General features: G+C 42.3%; 2 protein-coding genes across 5 annotated transcripts in view; one reads left to right on the top strand and one right to left on the bottom strand.

Moving 5' to 3' along the window:
- The window catches only part of LOC146183938 (protein CutA homolog), a 46006-nt gene extending 24943 nt beyond the window's left edge, over positions 1 to 21063 (bottom strand). Inside the window, exons 1-4 of one of the 3 annotated variants that reach the window (XM_084609252.1) lie at positions 20865 to 21063; positions 16732 to 16898; positions 11428 to 11487; positions 5495 to 5540 (exon numbers count right to left, since the gene is read on the bottom strand). In XM_084609252.1, the coding sequence (XP_084465378.1) occupies positions 5495 to 5540; positions 11428 to 11487; positions 16732 to 16898; positions 20865 to 20918 (327 nt within the window). In that variant the 5' untranslated portion in view covers positions 20919 to 21063. The other 2 variants (XM_084609251.1, XM_084609253.1) reach the window with 2 other exon arrangements.
- A 213-nt stretch (positions 21064 to 21276) lies between these two features.
- Positions 21277 to 24391, top strand: part of LOC146183937 (deoxynucleotidyltransferase terminal-interacting protein 2) — a 47089-nt gene continuing 43974 nt past the window's right edge. The window contains exons 1-3 of one of the 2 annotated variants that reach the window (XM_084609250.1): positions 21285 to 21383; positions 21515 to 21563; positions 21662 to 21779. In XM_084609250.1, the coding sequence (XP_084465376.1) occupies positions 21366 to 21383; positions 21515 to 21563; positions 21662 to 21779 (185 nt within the window). In that variant the 5' untranslated portion in view covers positions 21285 to 21365. Of the gene's footprint in view, positions 21564 to 21661; positions 21780 to 24391 lie in introns of both variants that reach the window. The other variant, XM_084609249.1, reaches the window with a different exon arrangement.

Below are 24391 nucleotides of genomic sequence, written 5' to 3'. Positions count from 1 at the left end.
TGACATGGTCCCTGAAGCTGTTGCCTGGTAGTTAACTGGCTACTTACTGAACACGTCTTGTTAATTACAAAAAAACAACAGAAATAGCTTCCATCACTCTTTTATCATCTCTTCATGCAATTTTTTCAGTTACAAAATTTTTTTACATCTAGTGGAAGTACCTCTTAAGCATGAGGATGTGGCTACGAATACAGCCAAGTTTGATTTCATGTGAAAATCAAAGCCTTGCATGAACATGGAGTCACTTTTTGCTGTTTGTGTCTTTTAAAAGGCAATAAATGATAAATGCGCGTAGCAGTCAAGTGCTGCAGGACTGCACACGCTGCACCTCCACTTCTTGCCTCTGCTGCCTCATGCTTTGAGCTGCACAGTGTTGGAAATGTTCGCCTGTTTCTCCCCCGCCCTATTTCTTGGTGACCTTATACTCTCCCTTACTTTCTGTATGGATTGCGCCACATCCTTTTCATGTTTGTAGACAGCTTTACTTTTTATTTTTCCTACGCACTGCATGCTTTCCCTCACGGCTCCAGCTTTCGAAAAGTAGGCTTCTCCTAAACGCTGCTAAGCCTGGTGGTAAAGCCACTTAAGTGATACTGAGTTATTTTTGTTTTGAAATACAAAAAATTATTTTCCTCGCGTTAGGTAGTGCACGGGCGGCGATGTCGTATTGTGGGAGTCGTTGCCGTGGCCAGGTGCAAAAATATCTTTACTTTTATAAAGGGGGGAAAATGTACAGTTGCCTATGGAAGATGAATTTTATTATATCAGAGATTTTACTATATCCGAGTTTACTATAGCGGGGTTCTACTGTATATAGCGGTCTTTAGCAAAATTTGAAGCATAGCCTGCTAACTCATGGCACACCATGTGCCTGTTTGTGAACAGACAGCCAAAGCCGCATCGACATCCTGCAGTTGCTAGCATTTTTTCTTTTTTTTTCAGTCCCTGGCATATTTGTCTTCGCGTGCGCTCCTCCTTTCGACCTATAATAGTATATAGTAGTGCCTCTTTAGTAACGAACAGCCGCATGTGGAGGCAGTTTACAGCAGATTTGCAGAAAAAGTTGGTGTTTGTCGAAGCAAACGCCAACGTCGACGCTTGCTGAGCGATAGTTCGAGGCAAAATTTTCAGCTGAGATGGCAGGTGTGGAGGTTTCTGTGGGCCTATGTCGGGAAGCTTTTTAGAGCAGAATAGTGAGCATATCCCTTATTTTTTTTCTCTTCTGACATGAGATATGCGAGGAGGGCAGACTTACATTTGAGATGACTTACAATCTTGTAAATATGATAATGTCACCTGTCTCTGTGGAATGAAAGCGTGATGTCTAATTAGCTTAAAAGGTACTTTCTAATTGCTACCATTAACATTCATTCCCCACATATGTGGGTACTAAAGACAAGAAAAAGTAGATGCATTCTGGAACCAGATCAAAATTTGCCATACTCTCGATTTTTTTAAATGGGTTGTTAACCTCTTCTACAGCAAAAATAAAGCACTGAGTAAGAGCTTCAATCTAGTTCACCAGCTGGGAAAAAAAGGTGCAAGAAAAGGAAGGACAAAAAGACCCGCAAAGCACCATGTGTGTTAAGATCGTAGTCTTTGCTTTTGCTTCACGGTTATTTTTTCCACAATAAAAACTCACGCAGCCTACATACTTTCCCTTTAATAATGCAAAACACTCTACCAGTAGTGCTGGTTTCAATTAAATTCTTGCTTTGCACGCCTTCTTGAGTTACGCCTGTGCCTTCATGACCTGTTGTGTGGAAGCTGCCCAGTTGGCTGCAGTGAGAGGTAAGCTGCAGCGCCACCCAACAGGAGTGAGAGGATTGTGGAGTGGGGGGGGTCCCTACAGATCGGACAGAAGCTGCCACAGGAGACAGTGACCTCGTCGGGGCCCAAACATGATCATGCGCTCCGCTTTTCTGCAGCCAATCCATTGTCACTCTACCACAAAGGAAACACCTGCACTAGCACCAATGTTTTTCACCCACTTGAACTGACGTTCTCCACACCAATGATTATAACTGGCTTTGTGAAAAAAAAAAAAAATTACTGGTTGCCAGTAACATAAAACAGTAAATGAATTACTTGAAATGCTACAGTTCGAAAAAGTAATAAATTAATTACGAAATTACAGAACCCCCCCAATGTAATTGACTACAAATAATTACTTATAGCATATTAATTGTCGGCATTTTTCTAAAGAAAAGAAAAATTGGCTTTAAGAAACACCATTTAAAATAATAGATAGCAGTAATCTAACCTTGTAGCCACAGCACAAAATTAAAAGAAACGGTGAAGGCCAGTGTTCACTCAGTCAACCCCCTGTGGACAAAAAGCTTTAACGGTTGTATACAGGAACGCACACTACCGTTGTTAGGGATGGAAGGCATTCTGATGCCAGTAATTCCTAAATCCTACCATTATCTTAACAAAGGTCAGGCTGGAGAGGAGTGTCATGCACGCATTGTTGCCTCTAGTCTACCTAAGGCTTGAAGTGTCCAGAGCATTACTTTGAAGCCAATATCCATGGCTGATTTGCTGTGAAGCATGCCTTCTCTGCCAGTGCATGCTTTGGGAATCCGTAAGCCACACCACAGATATGTTTTTTGCACTAGAAGTTCTGAAGCTGGAACGCTATAGCATATAAAGCATCGACATTGCTCTACCGAGCGGCAGCTCTACGGGGCTGTTACTTCACCAGTTAGCAGCAAAATTGGGATTGGGCATTGCTGTCTAGCACCCCAGTTCTTCAAATTACACAGCCAGTGCAGGCTGCTGCTTCGAATTATCTAGTCAAGTCTACATTAGAAATAACAGGACCAGAGGACTTCCTTGAAATATTCTCATATTTCAAATTAACCAAGTTGGAGCAGTATACTCTAAAGTAAATGGTTTAGAAGGTAGTAATTCTTCCAAAACCATAAAGCATTTCGTGTTTTCACTGCAACTCTCATCAAAAACAAAAGGATGGAACATTCTGGATGTAAATCAGAGCCTCCTTTTCCTCAAATCACATGACAATCCCTAGAAGCAGCATGCAACTTTCCATGCACGATGGGCATCAAAGGCCAGTGGAGAGACTCAAACACCTAGTCTTACACCAAAAACCCAGAGTAGCACCGAAACATGAACCAGGAAGTACCATTTTGTAACATGCGCTTCATACTTGTGTACATATGCACAATACAGTACGACTACAATCGAGTGATGGAAGCACACTGCATGTAATGTGCGACCTGCTGCGTCGCCCGACACTAACAGGACATGCCACAACCACCGTGCTACTGCTCAGAGACGGCTGCAGGCAGAGAACATTGCTCTGATGGAGGAGGCATTAGGATGATCAGAGCTTAATATATTAAAGACTTCAAAGCTGCATTTCACGAAATTCAACGACACAAATCCAAATGCTGTCACATCAAGTGATGCCACCATGTCAGCTGCCTTTTCCCAAAAGGGATGTGTGATGGCATGTACACTGAAAAACTAGATATGATCGCAGTTTACAGCGCACACAACCACTTGACTTGTGTGGTCGTGCATTCCGTTCAAGATGTGTTGTAAAGAAACGGATTACCTGTGTGTTCAACATCCGAAACTGCCCAGCGGCCATGCCAGCTTACTGCATGGCTGTGAATGATAGCAATTGCACCCTCATCCCAAACCTAATTCACCCTGAGGGATTACCTAAACACTGGTCCGGAAAATGTGGCCTCGCTGCGAGCAAGGTCTGTGAAGAAAAATGCAGCATAAACGTGCAACTTTCAGGCAGCGTACAACAATTACTGATCTCCCATTTTCTGACAAATGCTGTAGGAAAAACAGCCATTTGTTGGGAAAAAGCTTGTATACTGTGCATGGACTTTCAAGTTAATTTGAGACCTTCTGTTTAGTTTTTCAAGCTACTCAGACTATAGCTATATTAGCAAGCATAATATGGAGGCAATATATTTTTATTATTGATTGCTTCATAATTGGGGAATCATAGGCTTACTTTAAATTGTGGCTGCTAAGGGCTCATGACTACCACTGTTGACTTACTGGCCCTAGAAAAGTTTCAGTGCTGTTATCATTAATAGGATATAGAATAAACGGAAAGTGTCCTGTTGCCCACCAAGGCCTTCATTCTTTTTTAATGAAGGCCTTTTTTATTGAAGAAATGATTCCAACTCAACCAGCTTATTCAACAACATACTACTTTAGTGTAACATGGCATCGCACAGGTAGAAAAAGGCCTCGAACTAAAATGTTTTTACCCATTTTTTCTTTTTTACAGGATGCTCTGAATGACAATAGGCTCACTGTACACATCTTTCTTGAAACAGTTCACGTCTCGATTTCCTTGAAGACCACAGTTTTGCCTCCGGTTACGGCTACTTCTAATAATTGCACCAAATTCTTAACGTCCCTCTGCTAGCAGTCGTTGCAGCATGCTTTCCTGAAGAACAACTTTCAGCCTGAGTTGGTGCTTAGCTTTATTTACCCTGCTTATCACTGGCGGCAACCATAACATATAATTTTTGCTGCTTATTTCTATGCATACTTTAAGAACAAGTTGTTGATCACGCTCAGAAAGATTTTTGGCTTAAGACTTTCAGTTACATTTGGACTTCCTTCTGACCTTCTGCTAATGGTTCCCCCAGGAATGGATCCACCCCAAGAAATGCTTTTAATCATGTCGCCCGACGGTAGCTGTTGGCTCGCATGGAAGCTCAACATAGTGGATAGTCGAAACTTTCCTTGTGTTTATGGTGAGCAGCGGCCTACAGTAGTTGTGTGGCATGGTGCCATATGCACGACAGAAATTTTTGGAACCAGCCACACACATGCACAAAATAGTCACCACCCAAAAAAAGAACGCAAACAACTACCAACGCATCTGTCCAACTGGGTCTGCACAGTCGTCCCCATGAAGCATTCTCTTCAAACAAAGCAACTAAAACAGTGAACTTGTGTCTCCTTCCCTCGTCCAGCTACTGCTATGCAACGCAGCCAGCCAGACCTCGTGCACTTCCATTTAACGGCCGTGCCCCTAACCGCTGCTTCAGACATACGCAAGCCAGACTTGAACTGAAGCAATACTGTTTGTATTGCAAACTGACCAGACAGTAGCACAAAAAGAAAAGAACTATGCCAGCCAACTAAGCTTCTGGGATATCATACGATGCCAAGCATGCTTACAACGAGCAAAGTATGTTGCTGGGCAACTTGGCTAATCATTGTCAGAGAAAGAATGCTAGCAGACGAGGGATAAGGATGAGGAGGACATGTGTGTGTCCTGCTCATTTTTGTCCTTCGTCTGCTAGCATTCTTTCTATGACAATGCTAATCACGCTCAACAAGCAAATGATGCCTAAAACAGCCTTCCAGTCGTCAAAGACTGAAAATACAGCAACCATGGACGAACTCTGAAGAGTTACTAGTACACACCTAAACATCTATCAACGAGATATTATGAATCCTCATGAAACTTTGAAAACTAGCGTCTTACCATAAGCACCTCAGAGTCAGTCTGAATTTCATTCTTCCATTCGTACCTGCAAGACATGTGGACAAAATGAGCACTGCGCCGGGCACATTTCATGATTTAGTTGAAACTCCAGCATGGATCCAATAAGACAAGAGGGTAAACAAAGCAGCTTTTGCAACACCAGTACAGATAGTACAGCTCCTGCACTAGTAGAGTTGCTAATTTGCCACCGTTTTAGTGACATATGTTTTCAAAAAGCTCCCTAGGCTCAAATACTTTACGATACTATTACAGACTTCATACATGGAGCTCCCAGCATGCGCAAGACATCCTGCAGCCACCCTCCAACGATAAACTTTTACTGTGGCTGCATATTCCTAAGGCAACTATATTGCATTCCAGCATTAGTGAGAGTCACAGATGACTTTGAAAGATCATCTTAAAATCTCAGTGCATACAAATATCCTTTTGTTAAACCTAAATCAAATACAATTTGAATATTTTAGTCAGCATCATCAATATTGTGTTTAATGCAAGAAAAAGATATCCCTTAATGACCTCCACCAATTCAACTGGTCCTGCAATGCCAACAGCCACCCTGTGCTAGCAAACTTCACCTCACTTGTACACCTTACTCTAGCAACCCTGCCCTGTAAAGTGAATCTTGGTGACAAATTAATATAAAGGTAGAGATGAAAAACATATCTTTGAAAACACAATACAAAGCACCCAATTTTGAAAAATGAAACTGTTGAATGAGATACAAAGGCGTTAATTGACCCCCCCAATTTCATTTCCTAAAAATATCAATTAACAATTCTTGGCAAACTGTCTGTACGGCTGCTTCCAGTGCTAACATAATTCAGTGTGGGCTCCACAAAACGTTCTAACTACAAGCCGAAATCTCTTCCTTGCCATTTTCAGATGCCTTGCCCCTCTTGCACCTATGCACTGTCTCGGCATTTTTTTCATGCTGCATCCCCCAGACTCCGCCCACTTGCATAGATGGAGAAGTTACTTTTCAAAAGTAACTGAATTATCAAACTCTGCCCACAAGAAGTTGTCAGATTACAATCAGTAATTCTGAAAAGCAATGCAATCAAATTTAAATTACTTCTATTCTTCCCGCACACAATGAACCAAAGCGTCACAGAAGCACCGATTTATTTATCCACATGTGACGCACACATTCTTTGGTCTTCCTGCCAAATTCCACTCCAAAAACCTTGTTCCCTATCCCTCTGTTCTCCTAAAGCACAATACATTGCAAAATAAGACAACTCAAACCAAGCACCCTCCACTGTCACTTCACTCAAGACAGAAACAGGCAGCGAACCCACCGCCCAGCTGCCCAAAGCTATCTACACTGTTTGAAACCTGCGAAGCAAATTAATAATTGCTTCGGCAGCCCAAAAAATCAATCCTGCCAGCCTCTATTCTAGAATGTACATGCCATGCACATTTCTATTCGTTCCTCAGTGCTTTGCGTCGACGAGCACAACTGAGCACTGCTGTGCCCTTAGCCGATGTGAACATAGGAATGCCTTTGTGCATGCTCCAAGCTCATTCTGAACTCCAACATGCACCATTGAGATTCAGCTGCCATGTGCAATGAGTTTCGGTTTGGCAATGTACAAAGCACCTCAGAGAGAAAAAAAAAAGACAGCAGGGACAAAAAAAAAAATGCTCAACAAGGAAACATATGAGAACATTCCTGCAGGCTAGTTGGTGCATGAATTGCCGGAAGGTTGAAAAGGAGCAATAATTCAATCATTTATGCTCGTTACCTCGCCAGCAATGACCTTCCTGGACAGGCCGAAAATTCTTCCTCTCGAATTCGGACAGCCGCAGCTTCTTGTGCAAGGTACAAGTTTCCACTTTGGTATTGTAAGAACTGTGCAGCTTTTTTCAGCTTATTTGCTGCAGTTACCGTATTTACCCAAGTCTAACGCGCTCCAGATTCTACCACGCACCCAATTTACATGACCTAAAGAGAAAAAAAAAATTGGAAGCCCTTATTCTAACGTACACGTGGCCAACTGCCGTGAGCAAGGAAAAAAGAACTGCGAGCTCTGATTCTAACGGCCATGTGAATTCAGCAGATGAAATAAAGCACGCAAAGAGTTTCCTATTTTCAGGTAGAAACAGGCTGTTTATTCACATGAACTTAGTCACTAAAGATTTTACTAGCTTAGATCAAGGGCCTTCACCTTCAGCACCTCGGTAGTCACGGGCAGTGATCCACCCACAGTTGCCATGTTAAATCAGCCAAGTCATGTCCAAGGTCTGGGAACCTCCCCGCTTGCGGACCGTGTTGGCCTTCGCTTAATGTCTTGCTCGCAAAGATGAACCTTTTCAGCCTTAGCCAGTCACAGATGCAAGTCTAAAACATTCCAAAATGGCCGGCTACTTCCCTTATTGCCGCTCTATTCAGCACGTAGAATAACTTTACGGTTAAAACTGTTCTTGTGGCGGACACTATGCGTCTTTGTCACCATTGCCGCATTGATTATCAGAAAAGGGAGCCTACGAATCGGTCTACAACAAAGCAGCGATTGCAAAAGGTTCCTGCGATGCCGATAACAACGAAAACGAAAGGTGCTCGTTGGAATGGTTAAATATGGTAATTGTGTAAAAGCATGGCATAGTGGTAGCATATAGCACACAAGAAAAAACACCACAAAATGCACTGCTATGCAGTGCTCAAGAGAAACATGATGCCAGTTAAAATAAATAATACAAATGCATGTTCAGGGCACTTATACAGGGGCATCACAGAAGGAGAAGCAAATACATATAGAAAAAGTGTGCAAAGTGTCAGGAGGTTGTCAAAGTTTAAAGCAACGTGGAAATTGCTAATTATCAAAGAATCTTTAGGACTGGCCAACAACAGTTGTCTGCCCACCTTTCGCTTCGGACACAAACTACCAGCATGCCATCCTACCGCCCATCCCAATGGGCAGCAACTTGTACTGCCACTTGCATCTAAGCCATGCTAAGCAGCATCATGGATGTGTGGAAAGCAATACCGGCTGACTTGGTGCATAAGGGCTTCAAAAAATGTGCCATCAGTAACAGCTTGGATGGTTTCGAGGACGCCTACTTCTTTGAGAGTGGCAATGACGTCTCGGATGATAGCAGTGAGAGCGGCGATGATTGAGAATCAGATAACCAGCGACGTTGTGGCGGTTATTTGAATAAATGTTTTCAAAACAAAATGATCACCCAGTGTGCACTTGTATCTTTCTAGGGATAATTAATTTTTTCTTTTTCAGATAAACGTGCAGGGTATACACGAGGACTTTTTGTTGTTGTTTTTTCGTGGAGTTCAAAGTTAGGGAAACGGGTTATACGCGAGTAAATACGGTATTGACCTCATAACCATGCAAAAAATTTAAGGCATAAGAGTGAAAAAACAACAATAAAAAGTGGCAAGAATTTTTCAATCAACTTTTTGTTTTATAAATTTTAATTTTTATTATTTAGCTTTATTAGAAGCTGCGAACATTTCCTTCAACCTCCTCCCTCAAAGCCACAGTGCAATACAGTCAACTGGAGCTTCGCCCCTCGCAGCTGCATGATGCAGGACACTCCAAAGAGCAAGACACTTGGTGTTGAACCCTGAAACTCCCTGTCAAGTCACTGGTCATTAAGAGGGTCACAGCTTTCATGGGAATACCTTCACTGAAAGTGCAGGAATTGTGATGTAGCTCCCACTTCCCTACATCTTACGCTTCTTTTCCTTCAAAGACTAGTTATGGCATTTCTGTGCCATTCTGCATTACAGCAAGGGCATGATGGCAAGAAAAACATGTGGGCCATCTGCTTTTGTATGCTCTATGTAAACTTCCCGACTAGAGTTACACTACATCTTTGCCAGGAACCCTTGCCTTAGTAACTAGCACTCTAAAATAGCTCTGGCCAGTACAGGTGCAAAGCGGGATGAGTTGCGCAGCCCTGTACTATGCACTAATAAGATGAAGGCCTATTTGCTCGTATAATAAGCTCCCAGATAAGTTCAACCACAAACACAAACCTGTTTTTTGTCTCTAGCCAACCCCTACTTTGCATGCTGCGAAGGAAAACCTTAGGGATCATCTGGGTACACAATGTTCCCAAACATGATGACACCCTTTCCAGAGAACCATTCACCTTAGATCAAATTCACCGTAATTTTCAAACTGCCCTGTGCGTTTCTTTGTTTGCAGCACCGCATGAGTGCAAATGCACAATGCAAGTCGCGCTTAGCACAAGAACAACCAGCGTCTGAGAATGGAGACGCTGGAAATTTTACCCAAACAAAAGGTTTCCCTTTATGGGCTATTTTTAATCACGCAAGCTGCATATCGTTACTGCTTAGTCCCTAAGGTGCCGCTCCTGATGGTACTGAGAAAACCCCATGTGGAAAAGTATGACACATTAAACAAGCATCCATGTTTGCATGCCTTTCGCATCCTCTTTGACTCTCCCCGTTTTATTGAATCTTCATTTTATTTTTGCTACCGGTCTTCAAGCCACAAAAAGAAACGGTTCAATGTCACAGTTACTCGTGACCTTAAATTTTTTGAACTAAATCTTTCCCACACGAAACACAAAAGCGCAGTGAAAGCCTCACTGCTCCGTTTTATAACTGCCTTGAAGAAAGCTCACCCATGGTACATACAAAGACCCAAAGTAAAGTCGCTGACAACAGGCAGAATCACCTTATAAACGCCATGGTTCTCAAGATGCAGTTCGGTTTTGCAAATCATGCATGTGATGCCTGAAACTTTTATGTAGTTGCATTGATTGCCACCTTCGTGTAAACTCTGTACACTGTCTTTGAATGAGAAGGGTGTAGTTGCGAACGTCTTGCTGTTACCACAATAAAAACGCACATCTTGTGGAAGAAGCACTAAGATCTCATAAAAAGTGAACACTTCTTTGTGATCTAAGCGAGATATGGCAAAGAGAAACTGCAATACACCACACACTGCCAACTGGGCAACACAAAAGTCAAGGCAAATTTGCTCGACAGTGAAAGCCTCCACTTTGATGGGTGATGCCAAGCTACGAAGCAAGCTCTACCTAAAGGATTCTCAGTGTTTGCCTTGATTTGAGCAAATGGGGGTGGAGGCAAGCTCTAGCATTTTGCAGCAGCTTTGGAGCTATACAATAGGTGATCAATTTTTTAAACTCCAATAATTCAAACTTGCACAATATTTTGCACTTCATGCTCCAGTAAATCAACAGAAATTAAGTTCCAAGTCCTCAGCAGTCTTGTTGGCATCTTTCACCACAAAAATGGCTAAAATATCTAGTCTTGCGCTACTGGATAGTGAGGTTACAATTCAAAATGTCAATACAAAGTCGATAATTACTGCCGTTATGTTCCCATAAAATCCTGCAAAAGCTGCTAAACACTGTACTTGGTGTGGTATTAAGTTCAAATTCATTATAGCAGTACTAACGATTTCTCTACCTATAAAATTCTCAACACGTCTGAATATAAGTGTGTTATTAGTATCGTGAACTAACTGCAGGAATTTAACCACGCTTTTACATTTCTAAATTGGTTTTTAGAAAGTTCATGCTTTGCTGCACAATAAATGGTAATAACTGCTTTATGGATCCCCACTACAGTGTTGCAGTGTGAAACCTCTTCCTGTATTCTCATATATAGTCTACAATGCTCAATTTTTTACACTTCATATTAATAAAACTAAAGTTGTTTAAAACCCTCTCATTCACATAAAACAAAAAAGAGTGAAGGAATACAGGCTACCCCTGATTAAGAGCAAATCAAAAGAGTAAGAATATGCCACCAATGTTGCAAGAAAGGCCACTGATATCAGTAAATATCTACACCTGGCAAATCTCTAGTGCCCTACAAGTATGATTCCCCCACAAGTACTCATACTTCTGTGGCAGGTAGGTTTGTGCGAGACAAAATATGCAAGGATGTATGCACTCACACAGAGACTATGCCAGGAACTATGTTGACGCATGCAGCCAGCTTCTTTTCCACCAGGCCACTGAAACATTCAACAAAAGATGATGTCATGAATGATCCACTCAATTTTCGCAAAATCGAAGCCACCCTGAGGCAACGAAGTCCATGGAAGACCAGTGCACGTGAAACCGCATTGGCTGCTCTGTTAAATGAGTGGTTTGCAGTAAACGTAAATTTTAATAGCAATCACCTAGCTAGTTGCATGGCAACAAACTAGAAGAGCTGCTGAGTATTGGGAACCGAGATCTTTGGGGCATATAGTTTGCTAAGTAAGTAAAATGCATTACACGACCATTAAGACGAACTCTGTTCAGATGAATTTTCAGATAACGTGAACAATGCGAGGCCACTGGCCGGTTTCGCATAGGGTCAGAGCAGAGATAATCTATTTGAGATGGTTTCTTCAGTTAAAATGAACTTTCCCAGCAACCATGAACCATGGGCAACCTCATATAAATGCATTCACAAGGCAATCGCATGGCATGCTTCTCCACAACAAAACTAGACCAATGCCACTTTCAAGCAGGATAATGTTAGCCAGTTTCACATTCTTTGTCTTTAGCTCACTTCACTAAGATAATGTGAAAAATAACTGCAATTCATCATCATTTTAAGTTTTCGGCTTCAGAACAACGAACCTGTTACCTGTTCTAGCTTTTGTGCTGGAAACAGTAATGCCATTCGCAATCTGCTGACAAAGAACACTTACAATTCAGGATACTTGATGGTCCTGAACTACCAGAGCAAGCGAAGAGATATCACCAGCTGCAGCCCTCAATTCAAAATTCCTCTACCATTTTTGTGTAAGACAAAAAGTTCTCCTTTGAACATAATTGCTCAGAAATAGGTTCTTGGAGGGCACTCACATTTTGGCCCAGCTAAGTGTCTGCAAAAGCTACTCTGGCAAATTCATGCTCACGTTGATAGCCACGCACATGTTAGCGTGCATTTGAACATTTCACTTAGACCGCACACTACTTGCAAATCACAGAATAACAGAAAAGCCCCAACAGTAAAAAATGCCTCAATTAGCACTGTCATAACACACTGACATCAAGTGCAGTATAGCAGTAGCCAAACTAGGCCAAACTAGACCCTCATTAAGACAAACTCAACACGAATTCTCAGATAAGATAAATGATGAGAGACTAATTGGTTGGTTTTTCATAGGATGCAATATAAAAACATCCATTTGAGACAAAATGGTTTCAGTGTCCTTCGGTTTTAGTGCCTTTCCCAGTGAGCACGAGCCTCAACTCCCTCATGCAATGGCACTCAGAAGTAGCCGTGCAGTACTGTCAAGAAAAAATATATACGAAATGCTTCTAAGCCCGTTACCATCCCCCACCTTCCCCCTCACCACCTTAAAGGTGGTTTCCATGCACCTTACACTAAATTTAGAGAAAACCTTCTTGTAAAGGGCTGCTTTCTTAAGGGAAAGCTTTGTTGCTGCCACGGAAGCAGAAGGGCACTAGCGCAGAGGTCTGACATGGTGAAGTCTCGCATCGGGGACGCCACGTGCAATTCTTTAAATGTGCACCGGCACTGCCCAGTGTACAGGCATTTTTTTATATTGCCATCGCCAAAATATGGTCGCTCCAGCTGGGATCGAACGGGTGAGCTTGGTTCAAAAACCACTGAACCCCCATGGCACGTTTGGTTAACAGCTCTGCAGAAAAAGGAGCAAGATAAGCATGACGCACAGCTACCCAGCTGAGTACCTTTAAAGCTAGCACTGAAATTCATGTTACAGGTGGGAACTGTTTTTCTCACACTGTCTCCACCAGTGGCAACACACTGCCACCAGCAGTGCAGTGGACTTCGTATGCCAGTTTAGAAGAATCAGGGCAACTGTTGACAATGCGAAAAATGCAGGGCATGAGTGATTTCTTGGTCAGACGCAATGCTCATGCCCTTCAAACGTTCCAGTTTTCCAGTGCAAGGTCCAGGCTACAAGGTGTGTGTAGAAAAACTGCCTCATTCCTATAGAATGATGAGCAGAGACCTGTGCACTAGTGGCAGAAATGAACAGCTGCTTGCAGCGGTGTTGCAGAGAGACAAGAGCCAGGGAAAGGGCACATTCCAAATTTCTATTTGAACACACCAGCTTTCACTTCAATTACTTCATAAAAAAAAAAAAAAAGATATCTTAGAGCCCAGAAGACAAAAACTGAATGTTCACTCTCATATTTTAAAATTTATGCTTGGGCATTTACTCATCGCTACATAAACAGGACAGTGAACAGGGTGATTCAGTAAAACACGTTGCCGGGCTAGTTGGTGCATTTCATTCTTTCTGAGAGGGCTTTCCTGTGTGCGTCTCCTCGGCTGGTTAGTCTTTCTTCATGAACTGGGAGAGTTTGAAAGCATTACTGAAGTTAAATAAAGAGAGACAGGCATTTTTTTACAGCTTCTGTTTTATTACAACGCAAACAAATATATAGCTTTAGAAACAGGGTAACTCCAAGCTCTGCACAACATGCACCTCATTCACAATGCCAGAAGTACGGTATTTTTCTTGATTCTAAGACCCCCTTTTATTCATGAATGCGATGCCTAAAGCAATAGAGAAGAAGAAGGAGGGGGGGGGAGGTTAGGTTCGAAAGAAGTTGAAGTGACCCCCGCTTTTCAGTGATACATCTCGACAAGATGAGTTAAAAAAATAACTTATGTGGCAAAGAAACTTGGTAAACATCTTCAGCAAACTTGATTAAACTTCAAGCTGCAGGCAGCCATCTACAAACTTGTTCTGACTTGCATTACAGCTCTCAAACACCTGACTCCAAACTAAGCAAAGTGCAACCACGATGCCATGACCTCCCGAGAGCTGCCAATACCAAGCGCGCGTGACAGCACGCTGATTTTTGGCCAGTTTTCAGCATTCTCTGCCACCCCGTCACATACTGTAGGAACACAGTAACATACGGTATGAAAGATCACGCCACCTTGGGACTCAAACAGTGCTGGTTTGACAACAGAGCACCTGGCAGCCTTAGATACGCACTGTACACCTTGCAAAAGAGGGGGTGCTTAAGATTTGCAAGCAAACTTTTTTCAAATTTTTTAATAGAGAGCGGTGGGGGGGGACTGTGTGCTTTGAATTTGCAAAAATATGATACTAAAATAAAGCCTTCATACAAGGCACAATACTTGATTACAGATATGAGATATGCCAACTAGCATGTGCTGGTAATTGCTGCATGAGCCAGACTCCCAACTTCATTATGAAAAAAAAAAAAAAAAAAAAAAAAGAGTTGGCACATCATTTTATTGTCAATCTGGCCATGTGAATGAGACGCATGCTGCTCAGAGCCTGGGGTTACCTCATTTTCTGAAGCCATGTGTGTGTTCTTTGCAATTATTTAGTTGTGAAAGCACCTGTGCATCCTCATTTTTATCCAGTTTCAGTCTGCCTAAGCTTCAGCTTATAAGGCTAGCTATTGATAATTCAAAATTACGACGACCCCAAAATTTGTTCACATCATAGAGTTTAAATAAAAGGGAGTGCTTTTTTAAAAAGCACTTGGTAATGATGGACAAGGGTATTGCTCTTGAGGAATAGAAGCCCAAATTAATTAATCAGTCAATTGCAATAACTCCTACAGCATTCATCGCCTACTTTTGGACCTTACAAGCTAATGCTCCTTTTTCACTGCAACATTCCCAATTTTAGTGCAGCAGCATTACCAGCTGCATTCCCATATTTTTTTTATGTGTGTCAGAAGCCAATTTGACCTTTGGCCTCTGGCTGCGAGCATTGACGAAATAAAAAACTCGGTGTCAGTAGATTCCGAAATTAGGACGAGATGGAGAGATCAGCTTTGCTGGCCACCGCGCCAGGTAACTGCACCATCTTGGTAGCTGGTTGTTCATGTGCTAGGTGCCAGTCTAAAGGCCAGAATGAGTGGTATCCATTTCGAATGTATGGCTGCACTTTGGCACCCTGCATCCAGGTGGCGCATGATGATGGTGTCTTACGCGCCAGTTTGCTCCAAGGTGCCGTTTTGCTGCCCTACAGACCCACATCACCACGCAGCCTACACGCGTATGAACAGACTGTGCCCGGGTTAGATGGCATGCTAACCCGGGCTTGTTCTGATTGTCTGACGAGAGTACCGTTGCCTCAACGACGACTTAACACAAAGAGTGCATAAGCCGTTGGAAAACATTACAGTAAGACCGATGAAGAATGCCAGCGACGAACTGACAGTCGGAACACACAAGCTCATGTGAAGCATTCCACAGTGGTACTGCACAATATTCCACACTTAGCTATGCTAAACTGTCTCAATTTTTTTAATTAAATTCTGCGAGGGTGCAGAAAGAGCTGCTAAATCCTGTGGCTACCCATTAAGTCCTACAGGTCTACAAAAGCCAGAACAAAGACTTCTCGCCAATTTTACACACCCTCATTTACTAACTAGAGCCATCTTCAGGTGCTACCTAATTAAAAAAAAAAAGGGTAACTTTGAAAGCACTTAGTCATAAAACTTCAGTTCCAGATGAACTCTTTGCAAAACCATTACTTTTTCGCTAGACTCAATCCGTTTTCTGATGCATGAATGAAAAAGAAATAAATTCTGTTTTGGCAGTGTTGGCCTGTCAGCCGAGATGGCAGCACAGGAATACTAGGAAGGCACAGGTGAGAAGGGCATCTGGCCTGCCACAAACATTTGGGCCCAGCAAAAAAAGGCAGGGTGCGTCTTGCATCTCTTCACTGGAAAGGCTCTTCTCGATTGCTGCAAACAGCAAAAAGCAAGCAGCCAAAATCCCAAGCTATTATGGCCCAAGATGCTTGAAAAAAGACAAAATAGAACTTCTGTCTAGTGAATGAGTATGTATAGTCGCGGACATTATAAAATGCAGCTGGCTTCGCTGATAAAACTCCTCTCATGCCTTACTTAATAAAAACTAGATGGCACTTCAAATATATGCTAGATAGTTTTGCTGATGTGCTCGTACCATGAACAAAAATGTTTCCCCGTCTCTTTTAGACAATGTGGGGGAATAGTGAGAACACTGAAGTGCTGCTGAATTATTTTTGCAGTAATTGTGCTGAACTACATTAAAAAAGAATTTGTTGCGCTAGGAAATCGCAGTTAAAAAAATAATAAGCCAAAGCAGTGCCAGCTTTAATGTGTTGGCCCCAGCTGTTCAATGTAGCACTTTGAAAACAACTGGCACCACTAAAAGGTCTCGACCAGCCCGAGCCTCGCAGCTTGAACAAGAGCAGCGCTTGCAACCTCAACGAAAAAGTGTTCCTCACGTGGCCAGCTTCTTGGCAACGTCCTGGTTGGGTGCCGTCACATAGGAGACAGAAAAAGTTCCAGAAGAAAAGTGCCCAGGAGCACTGAGTCCTGCCATGGATGCAAGGGCTCGACGAGCAAGTAAGGACAGCAGGCCTTGGTGCATCAACAGCGCAACAAACACAACCTGGATATTAAGTGAAGATAAAAACGTGCAGTGAGAAAAGGATTACCTCAAAGACCGGTGCTGACCATCAGCTGAAGGTTTATTAGAAAGAAAAACACAAAATACACTCTTATCAAAGCCAGGAGCACATGTGCAACAACAGACACCATACTGAGAACTCAATCTTTTGAGTCGAGCTAAATTAGTTCCCAGTCATGTACTGTTATAAAAGGAGTGCTTACGCATGGTCATGGTTTACATGAGTTTCATGGTCATGAGTTTGTAACTGTTCGTGACTGAATTAATTTATCTTGACTCAAAAGACGGAGTTGTCAGTATGGTGTCTGGTGTTGCACATATGCTCCTGGTTGTGAAAAGAGTGTATTTTGTGTTTTTCTTTCTAATAAACCTTCAGTTAATAGTCAGTGCAGGTCTTGTCTTCCTTCTTTGTCCCTGGCCTCAGTGCTGTTATTCCATTTAGTATGTACCAACTAGCTCAACTCTCCGTTTTATGAGACTACATTCTCAGGACATTATTCCAAAGACACCACACCAATGACAGTGTCAAAGCTATGCTAGTAATTCCTTATGAAGTCGTAAAATTTAATTTACTAACCACTAAAAGCAAAACTTTAACAACCCCTTCACCATTGGCAATAGCCTTAAATAGAGGTTTTAGTCTACCTTCTTTGTTTTTGGTTTTTGTTACCATCGTGCAGCATGGCAGTGAATTACTACATATCCTTGTTTCTCAGCCTGTCAGTGTACCATTTAGCCCTCCCCTGTACACCGCTCTTTATCAATGTAGCCACAGACTTCAAGCAAATGATACCTATTTAGCGAATCAGCTTACTAAATAATCGCAGCGAATCTCAATGCTCTTTTCAAACTCCTCAATTCATAAAAGGCAGAAACACGCACAAACACAGATGAGTGAGGCAGCTTTGCAGGTGCACTTTCCAGCATAATTATGTCATCAGGAATGGCAACCCAAATAAATAGACAACACCCCTTTTAGGCCAAGAAAGGACGAACAGCATGAGTAAAAAAAAAGCAAGACAAACATGAACAACAAGTGAGCAAGCACTGCCAACAACCTACCCAAACAGCCCACAAAATTAGTAACTTCAATCAAAGTTCAGACTCAAGTTTCATTCCTCCCTTCCACCATTCTAGACATCTGTGAATAGTGAATAGCATAAGTCGACCCCTTAACTCGCAGCCTTCGCTTTACCACAAACTTTACCACAAAACTTTACCACAAGTTGACCAGTTCGTCAAAATTGTGGAAGGCTGACAGCCCAACAGCAAGGCTTGCTCTCACAAGCCCCACATCACAGTTCAATGGCAGCCATCAATATCAGGAAATCTAGTAACATGTTGCATCAATCCACTAAAGGCAAGAAAAGCAGATTACATGTAGTAGATGTGCCTCCAGATCTGAAAAGGCCAAGTAACACAATGTGTCAAATGCCATCTAAGATGATATTATTATAAGGCTGCAAAGAATGCGCTATGATACGAACAAGGCATGCACTCAGTTTCTATTGATAAATTTTGCAACTAGCCAGCCTTACCTTGTCTGATGCTTGTAAGCATAGCTGTACAAAAACAGTGCTTACACTCTTTATGAATCGGAGCAAAAAAACCACTTCATTTTTAAATTTCTAGATAACCTAACCCATCTCCCGCCTGTATCTGACATTTAACCTGGGTCTCATAAGGGTGAATTGTGAATAAACTGACAGTATACAGTAGGCTGAGAAGGCCTTCCAGGAAAGAAGAACGGATGCTATAATGCCTAGCAAATCCTTTGCAAAACATTTGAGCAAAGTTCATAGTCTCATGAATTCTAAGGGTGTCTAATGCACAGAAGGTCAATTAAACCTGGAATTTCATGACAATTTTGAAGCATTTCACCCAAAAGGAGCCAAGCACTAGGCCAGGGAAAGCTTATTGCCACTGTATCACTTATGGGTACCCTATGACAAGGGGATTAACCCCCCCCCCCCCCCCCTTATATACAACAGATACTTATTAGACCATTGTTGCGATAAGCCTAGGTCTTGGTAAAGACCTTGTGCACAGTAATGAGTGACAGATCATTTTAGCTCACAGACCAGCAAAACTTAGCCAGAACATTTAACTGGGATTTGCACTTGTCACAAAAATGTAACCTAAACAGATTTTAAAGGTTAACTAGAAATGCAGTCAAACACTAGGCAAGAACAGCATGAAACATGCAAGGGAAGAAGGGGTAAGTTCCTGTAACCCCCTATTCCCAATAAAAGAGAGCAAATGCGCTTCAGGAATGGTGCCAAAACAAAAAAATGTGACTAACCATATGGCTGTCACCCCCTCGCCTTAGAGTCCTATAGATACTTATGCATGTCAGCGTGCTCCAGTGGAGTCAACTGTGATATGTACACAGATGCACACACGCACAGTACTGGGAAAAATAAGGCTTGGATATGAACCTTGCAAGTCATGACATCACAATGACCTTGAGAATGCAGATGCTGTTTATCAACTCTTTAACCATAAAGGTCATTCGTAACAAGTTCGGCCACCATGCAAGGTATTCCTCGCCTGATAATACTGACTTTGGTGCTTTCTCAATGTTGAGTAACTATACAGACCTTGCAAAGCACTACCACTTTCAAATATCTTGAACCTGAACAATTATATGCAAACTTTCTCATTACCCTGTACCACATTATCCATCTACCCAACAATTCCCAACCTTGTAAAACACTCTCCTGCAGAGTGCTCAAGGCAACATCTCAAAAGGTACTGTGTACTGTGCGATGTCAGTGCACGTTAAAGAACCCCAGGTGGTCGAAATTTCCGGAGTCCTCCACTACGGCGTCCCTCATAGCCTGAGTCGCTTTGGGACGTTAAACCCCACAAACCAACCAACCTTTTCCTCCACTAAATTTAAATAGGTCATAGTAAGTAATGAACACAGAGCCTATGGTCAAGATGATAATCATCCCATCCAACTAACCCAACGTAACAATCTCCCTCCATCAGCAAATTATCGAAATTCCCAACTTGGAACTCGAAGGATGGGCAAGACCAAGAGGCCTCGCCTGGCTATTCGGATACCCCACCACATCCAGCTCTCTAAACCTGAACCTGCCTTGAACACAAATTTAGATGCATGAATAAACACGTGCCCCCTAGCACAGCGATCAAACTATCCCCAAACACATCACAATCAAATTCTCAACTTTTCAAAATGACATCACGCAGCTTTAAACTACTGTATTGTATTTTCTTATTCCTCTCAAACCACATACTTGTACATACTTGCCCAAAATGCACATCCCCCCTTACAACATGAGCCCAGTGAACCATGCTGAGCGCAGGAAAGATACCTGCTTACAAGCAACACCCACTCAGTTCACATACAACTGATATGGGACCATACCTCTAGTACACTAACTGAAAACACGGGCTTCAGCCTCCACCACAATCTATCGTACCTTACCCGGTTAACACAGCATACTCATCGACAGTAGGGACACACTTAGTATCTTTTTTCAACCGTGCGGTTCTCTCACTCAAATCAGCGGGTTGAATATCGCACGATGTCTACGGGCTATTTTTACACCAGACGCAGGTCATAAAAAAAAAAAAAAAATAAAAAGAGGGGGACACAAAACAACGCGCTGCTTTTCTGAACATAATGAATGACAACTTTGTTGCACACACACTCATTCGAAAATGTACACAAAACTCCAGACAAAACATGCACACCTGCAAGTTGAAGCGAAACATTGCGCAAGCAACGTAGATAACACCCGGCGGATCTGCTTCTCTCACGTCAGTTTTCGCGCCTCAACAAAGCAGTGTCCAATGTTTACAAGGATATGACGCCCGTTTGAACTGAGTTGGTATAATCGCCGGAGGTGCACAATCCCCAACAAGCAATGCCCCAAGTCATGTGGTTAGAAAGGCGATACCCACCGAAAAAACACTCACCGAAGTCCAAGTAAACAGAGATCGCTTAATCTGTGCGATCTGCGGTACTGGCATCTAATGAGGGCAATTATGGCACAAATGGCTCAAAGAGGAGGTTACACGTTACTACACGTGCCGCAAAGAAACCTGTAAAAGCATCATTTGTCTACCGAAGCAAAAAATATACATTGTTCGAACACAATTTTATTTGTGAAACTTTTATACTTTTATTCTATTTGCTAATGATGATACCAGCTGGCTATAAAACGCTATAAAAAAAATTGCTTTGTATCAAAAATTTTAATCAAATAGGTGTGTAAAATTATGACCATAAAAATAAAATTGCAAGTAGATATTTTTTTTCTTCACACTTTGACTATGATTGTGCCTGTGGCTACGACTAATTTACAAAATTAAGCCAAGAAACGTTTGAAGCAAAGCCAAGTTGATGCGCGTTGCTAGAGTTGATTTTCGTTGCGCGCGTGGCGTGGCGCACATTGAGAAACATACTTAATTGCGCACATGTTAGGCTGTGTTAAAGTAAGTACACTAGAATATTTAGTTGTGTTGTGTTGTCTTGACTACTGACTTTCAAAGCTGCGAGTAAGGTTGCATACAGACTTACTTCTGAAATGTTGCAAACCGGCCCTCGCGCTGATTCATCCCTGAAGTCAAAGTACTTGCAAAAGTTTGACGGTCTCGCGCTTCAGAGCGTGTCGGGTATGTCAAAGACAAATGTTTTCTTAGTTTTTACACTGTGAGCAATGACTTGGTCTTTTAAACAACAACATAAACCCGTTATTACGTCATTTGCTCAGTTTTTGCAGACAGCTCTGGCGACGACGACGATGGGAACGAGGAACCAACGTTTTTCATTGACAGTAAACCATGCGTCGAGCCGAAGATTGATAAAGTCGGCCGGAAGACGAAAACAAGGTGTGCTTTCTGCTCTCGACACAATCGTGCAGCATTCATTCACTTATGTTATACTGTTTTTAGAAGTTGGTCTCTCAAGAGGGGCTTTCCTTTCCTGTTTCTGCATTATGGACTGTCGTACTCTAGGGCGCATAAATAGCAACCGAGACGCATAGGTGTGTACGGTTTCGCTTATAAAGTTTTTCCACCACGCCAGGGGTCAAAAACACTCCGGAGGCCTCCTCACATTGCAGTTGCGATTTTCCGCCAGAGCGCAACTAGTAGAAACTTTGGTTCCAGATAATCTCAACCACGGTACAGAAAAGTATAATTTTTTCTTCAACTACGGGGGGGTGGGGGGGGGGGGGTAGTTTTAAATAGGCGATTCTTATAATTCCTTGAAGTACCCACAAAACTGAATCAGAAAGTCAGTTTTGTTGTCAGCATTATGGTTTCTTTTTGGAGAAGCTTCGTGTTGAGCAGTGGTTATGGGGTAGTGATGAAATACTTGTCATGCTCAATAAAAGAGAGAGGCTGAGATGTCAAGGGCAGAGGAAGTGTGGCTTGCACAAGCATTTTTGTTACCATAAAGACTTATCTAGGGTTGCTAGAGTAGTAGAACTTTTTGTTGGGCTAGTTGGTGCATGTTATAAAATGAAGCGCCAACAACTAACGAGCACAAAGAAGTGACACTTCCTTGTGTTTGTTCGTTGTTGGCGCTTCTTTATTTTATATCGCTGGGGTAGCCTTGAAAATGCTATTAACTCCAAGCCTGGTGCATGTGTGCTGGTGTTTAGTATGGAATCGTATGCGCAGCAAGCTCATTACCTTTTTTTGCTAGCTTGCTGCACATAGCAATGATTTCTTTGAAGTGATTTAGCAGCATAAATGTCAGAAATGTATTTGTTATTTAGGGGCAGTATTTCTTGGCCCCATTTTTTATAGTGTATGTCAGAACATAAGTTTATTTATTTATTATTTTTTAATTAATTAATTTATTTTATTTATTCGTGTTCCCCCTAACAAAGGGCGGCGCGAAACAACACTGATGTGCCGTATGTGGCTCGGTGTTGCATTCACTAAAAAATACGCTTATGTGATGAGAATGGCGGATAGCCCTAACTGTGAAAGATGCGGCTGCGAAGAGACCACACAACATCTCCTTTGCTTGTGCCCTGCTTTTTCAAGTGAAAGATATGCGCTGCGTTCGGCTCTGGACCATCTTGACAACCGTCCTTTCACAGAGGAGAAAATGTTCGGCCCATGGCCACAGAAGGCGTCTAACGGCAAAGCCTTCAAAGCACTTATGTGTTTTATGAGAGACGCAAACTTGATTGAGAAACTGTGACTGTGCTCCTCGCCGCCTTACCTTTCCTATCATTCTCTTCTATCTTTCTCCTTTAAACTCCTCATTCCCCTTCCCCAGTGCAGGGTAGCAAACCGGAAGCTTTCCTGGTTAACCTCTCTGTCTTCTCTCTCTTTCTCTCTCTCTTTTTATTTATTTTTTTCAATAATTTAATGTGGCGATCTTTCACGGTTGCAGTGTCTTAACACGGTTTCTTCTGAAGACATGGTTTCATAAGAAACAAATTCCACTAGAGCTTTCATACAGGAATATCTTGCCTTGAAAGAAAAAATATAACTACACTGAGTATTACACAAACAGTTCAAAAACTGAGACTTGCAGCAGAAGTGCAATAGTGAATAGGAACAGGCAAAAAACAGTGAGTCTTCCTCAGTGTACATCCATATTCAGCTTAATGCTGCACAGTCTTGGTAACTGTAGATAAAATCCTAGCGAAGTCATTGGGTATAATTTGCACTGATTCTCTGTGCATGGTCACAGCCATGGTGTAAGAATATGTTTAGGTGCTGACACTGCGCCCGGCGGCACAACCAGATCTTATTTGCCGATCGATGTGCTTCTCTTGAGCGTGGATAGATGGTGCTATACCACAGGGTCTACACCTGTCTCCTGGCTGTGGCAGCCGTAATGCAGGTTTAGCGGGATCTTTCGATGCACCGGCGTGTATGTTTGCTTTGTTAAGCGTGACAAGGGCTCAGAAGGTTTAAACTACTGTCGACACATAATAATTTCCCGCTACTTCGTGTTTAATTGCTGGGTCTACATGAATAAGCGGAACAGCAGCGCAAAGGCAGCCTCGTGATCCATCCGAACTCGTTGTCGAAATGCATTCATTGCAAGTTTTTTTTTTTTCGTATATCCACATGGCCGCTATATTAGGATTAAATTAACTATACCAGCTCTGAAATATAAAACTAGGGCCTGTACACGACATTCCTAGTTTGATCAAAGAGTGTGTGTATAGAAACATTCTTTAGCAGTGTGACGCGTCGATGCTGTCAGATGATCTTGCTGTATAGAGAGTATGATCAACTTCAGTCACCTGGGGTCTAGTAATGGGCAGAGAAACCTGAAGAGCGTTTCCGCATTCACCTGTATCAGAAAAATTGCCTCCGCAGCCAGAAATAGAGCCCATGCTGCTATGTTATGTTGCGGTACACCTCCGCCGCTATACACTTAAGTGCTGGGACCAAAAAAAAAAAAAAAAAAAAAAAAAAAAACCAAGCTTGCATTTGCGACGTTTTAGTGGTTAGTGCAGTGCACAATT

Source organism: Amblyomma maculatum, chromosome 7 (genome assembly GCF_055883805.1).
Source record: "Amblyomma maculatum isolate TAMU_Amacu chromosome 7, ASM5588380v1, whole genome shotgun sequence".
NCBI lineage: Eukaryota > Metazoa > Arthropoda > Arachnida > Ixodida > Ixodidae > Amblyomma > Amblyomma maculatum.
The sequence above is the reverse complement of the archived record's forward strand: the minus strand, read 5'-3'. Positions and strand labels throughout refer to the sequence as shown.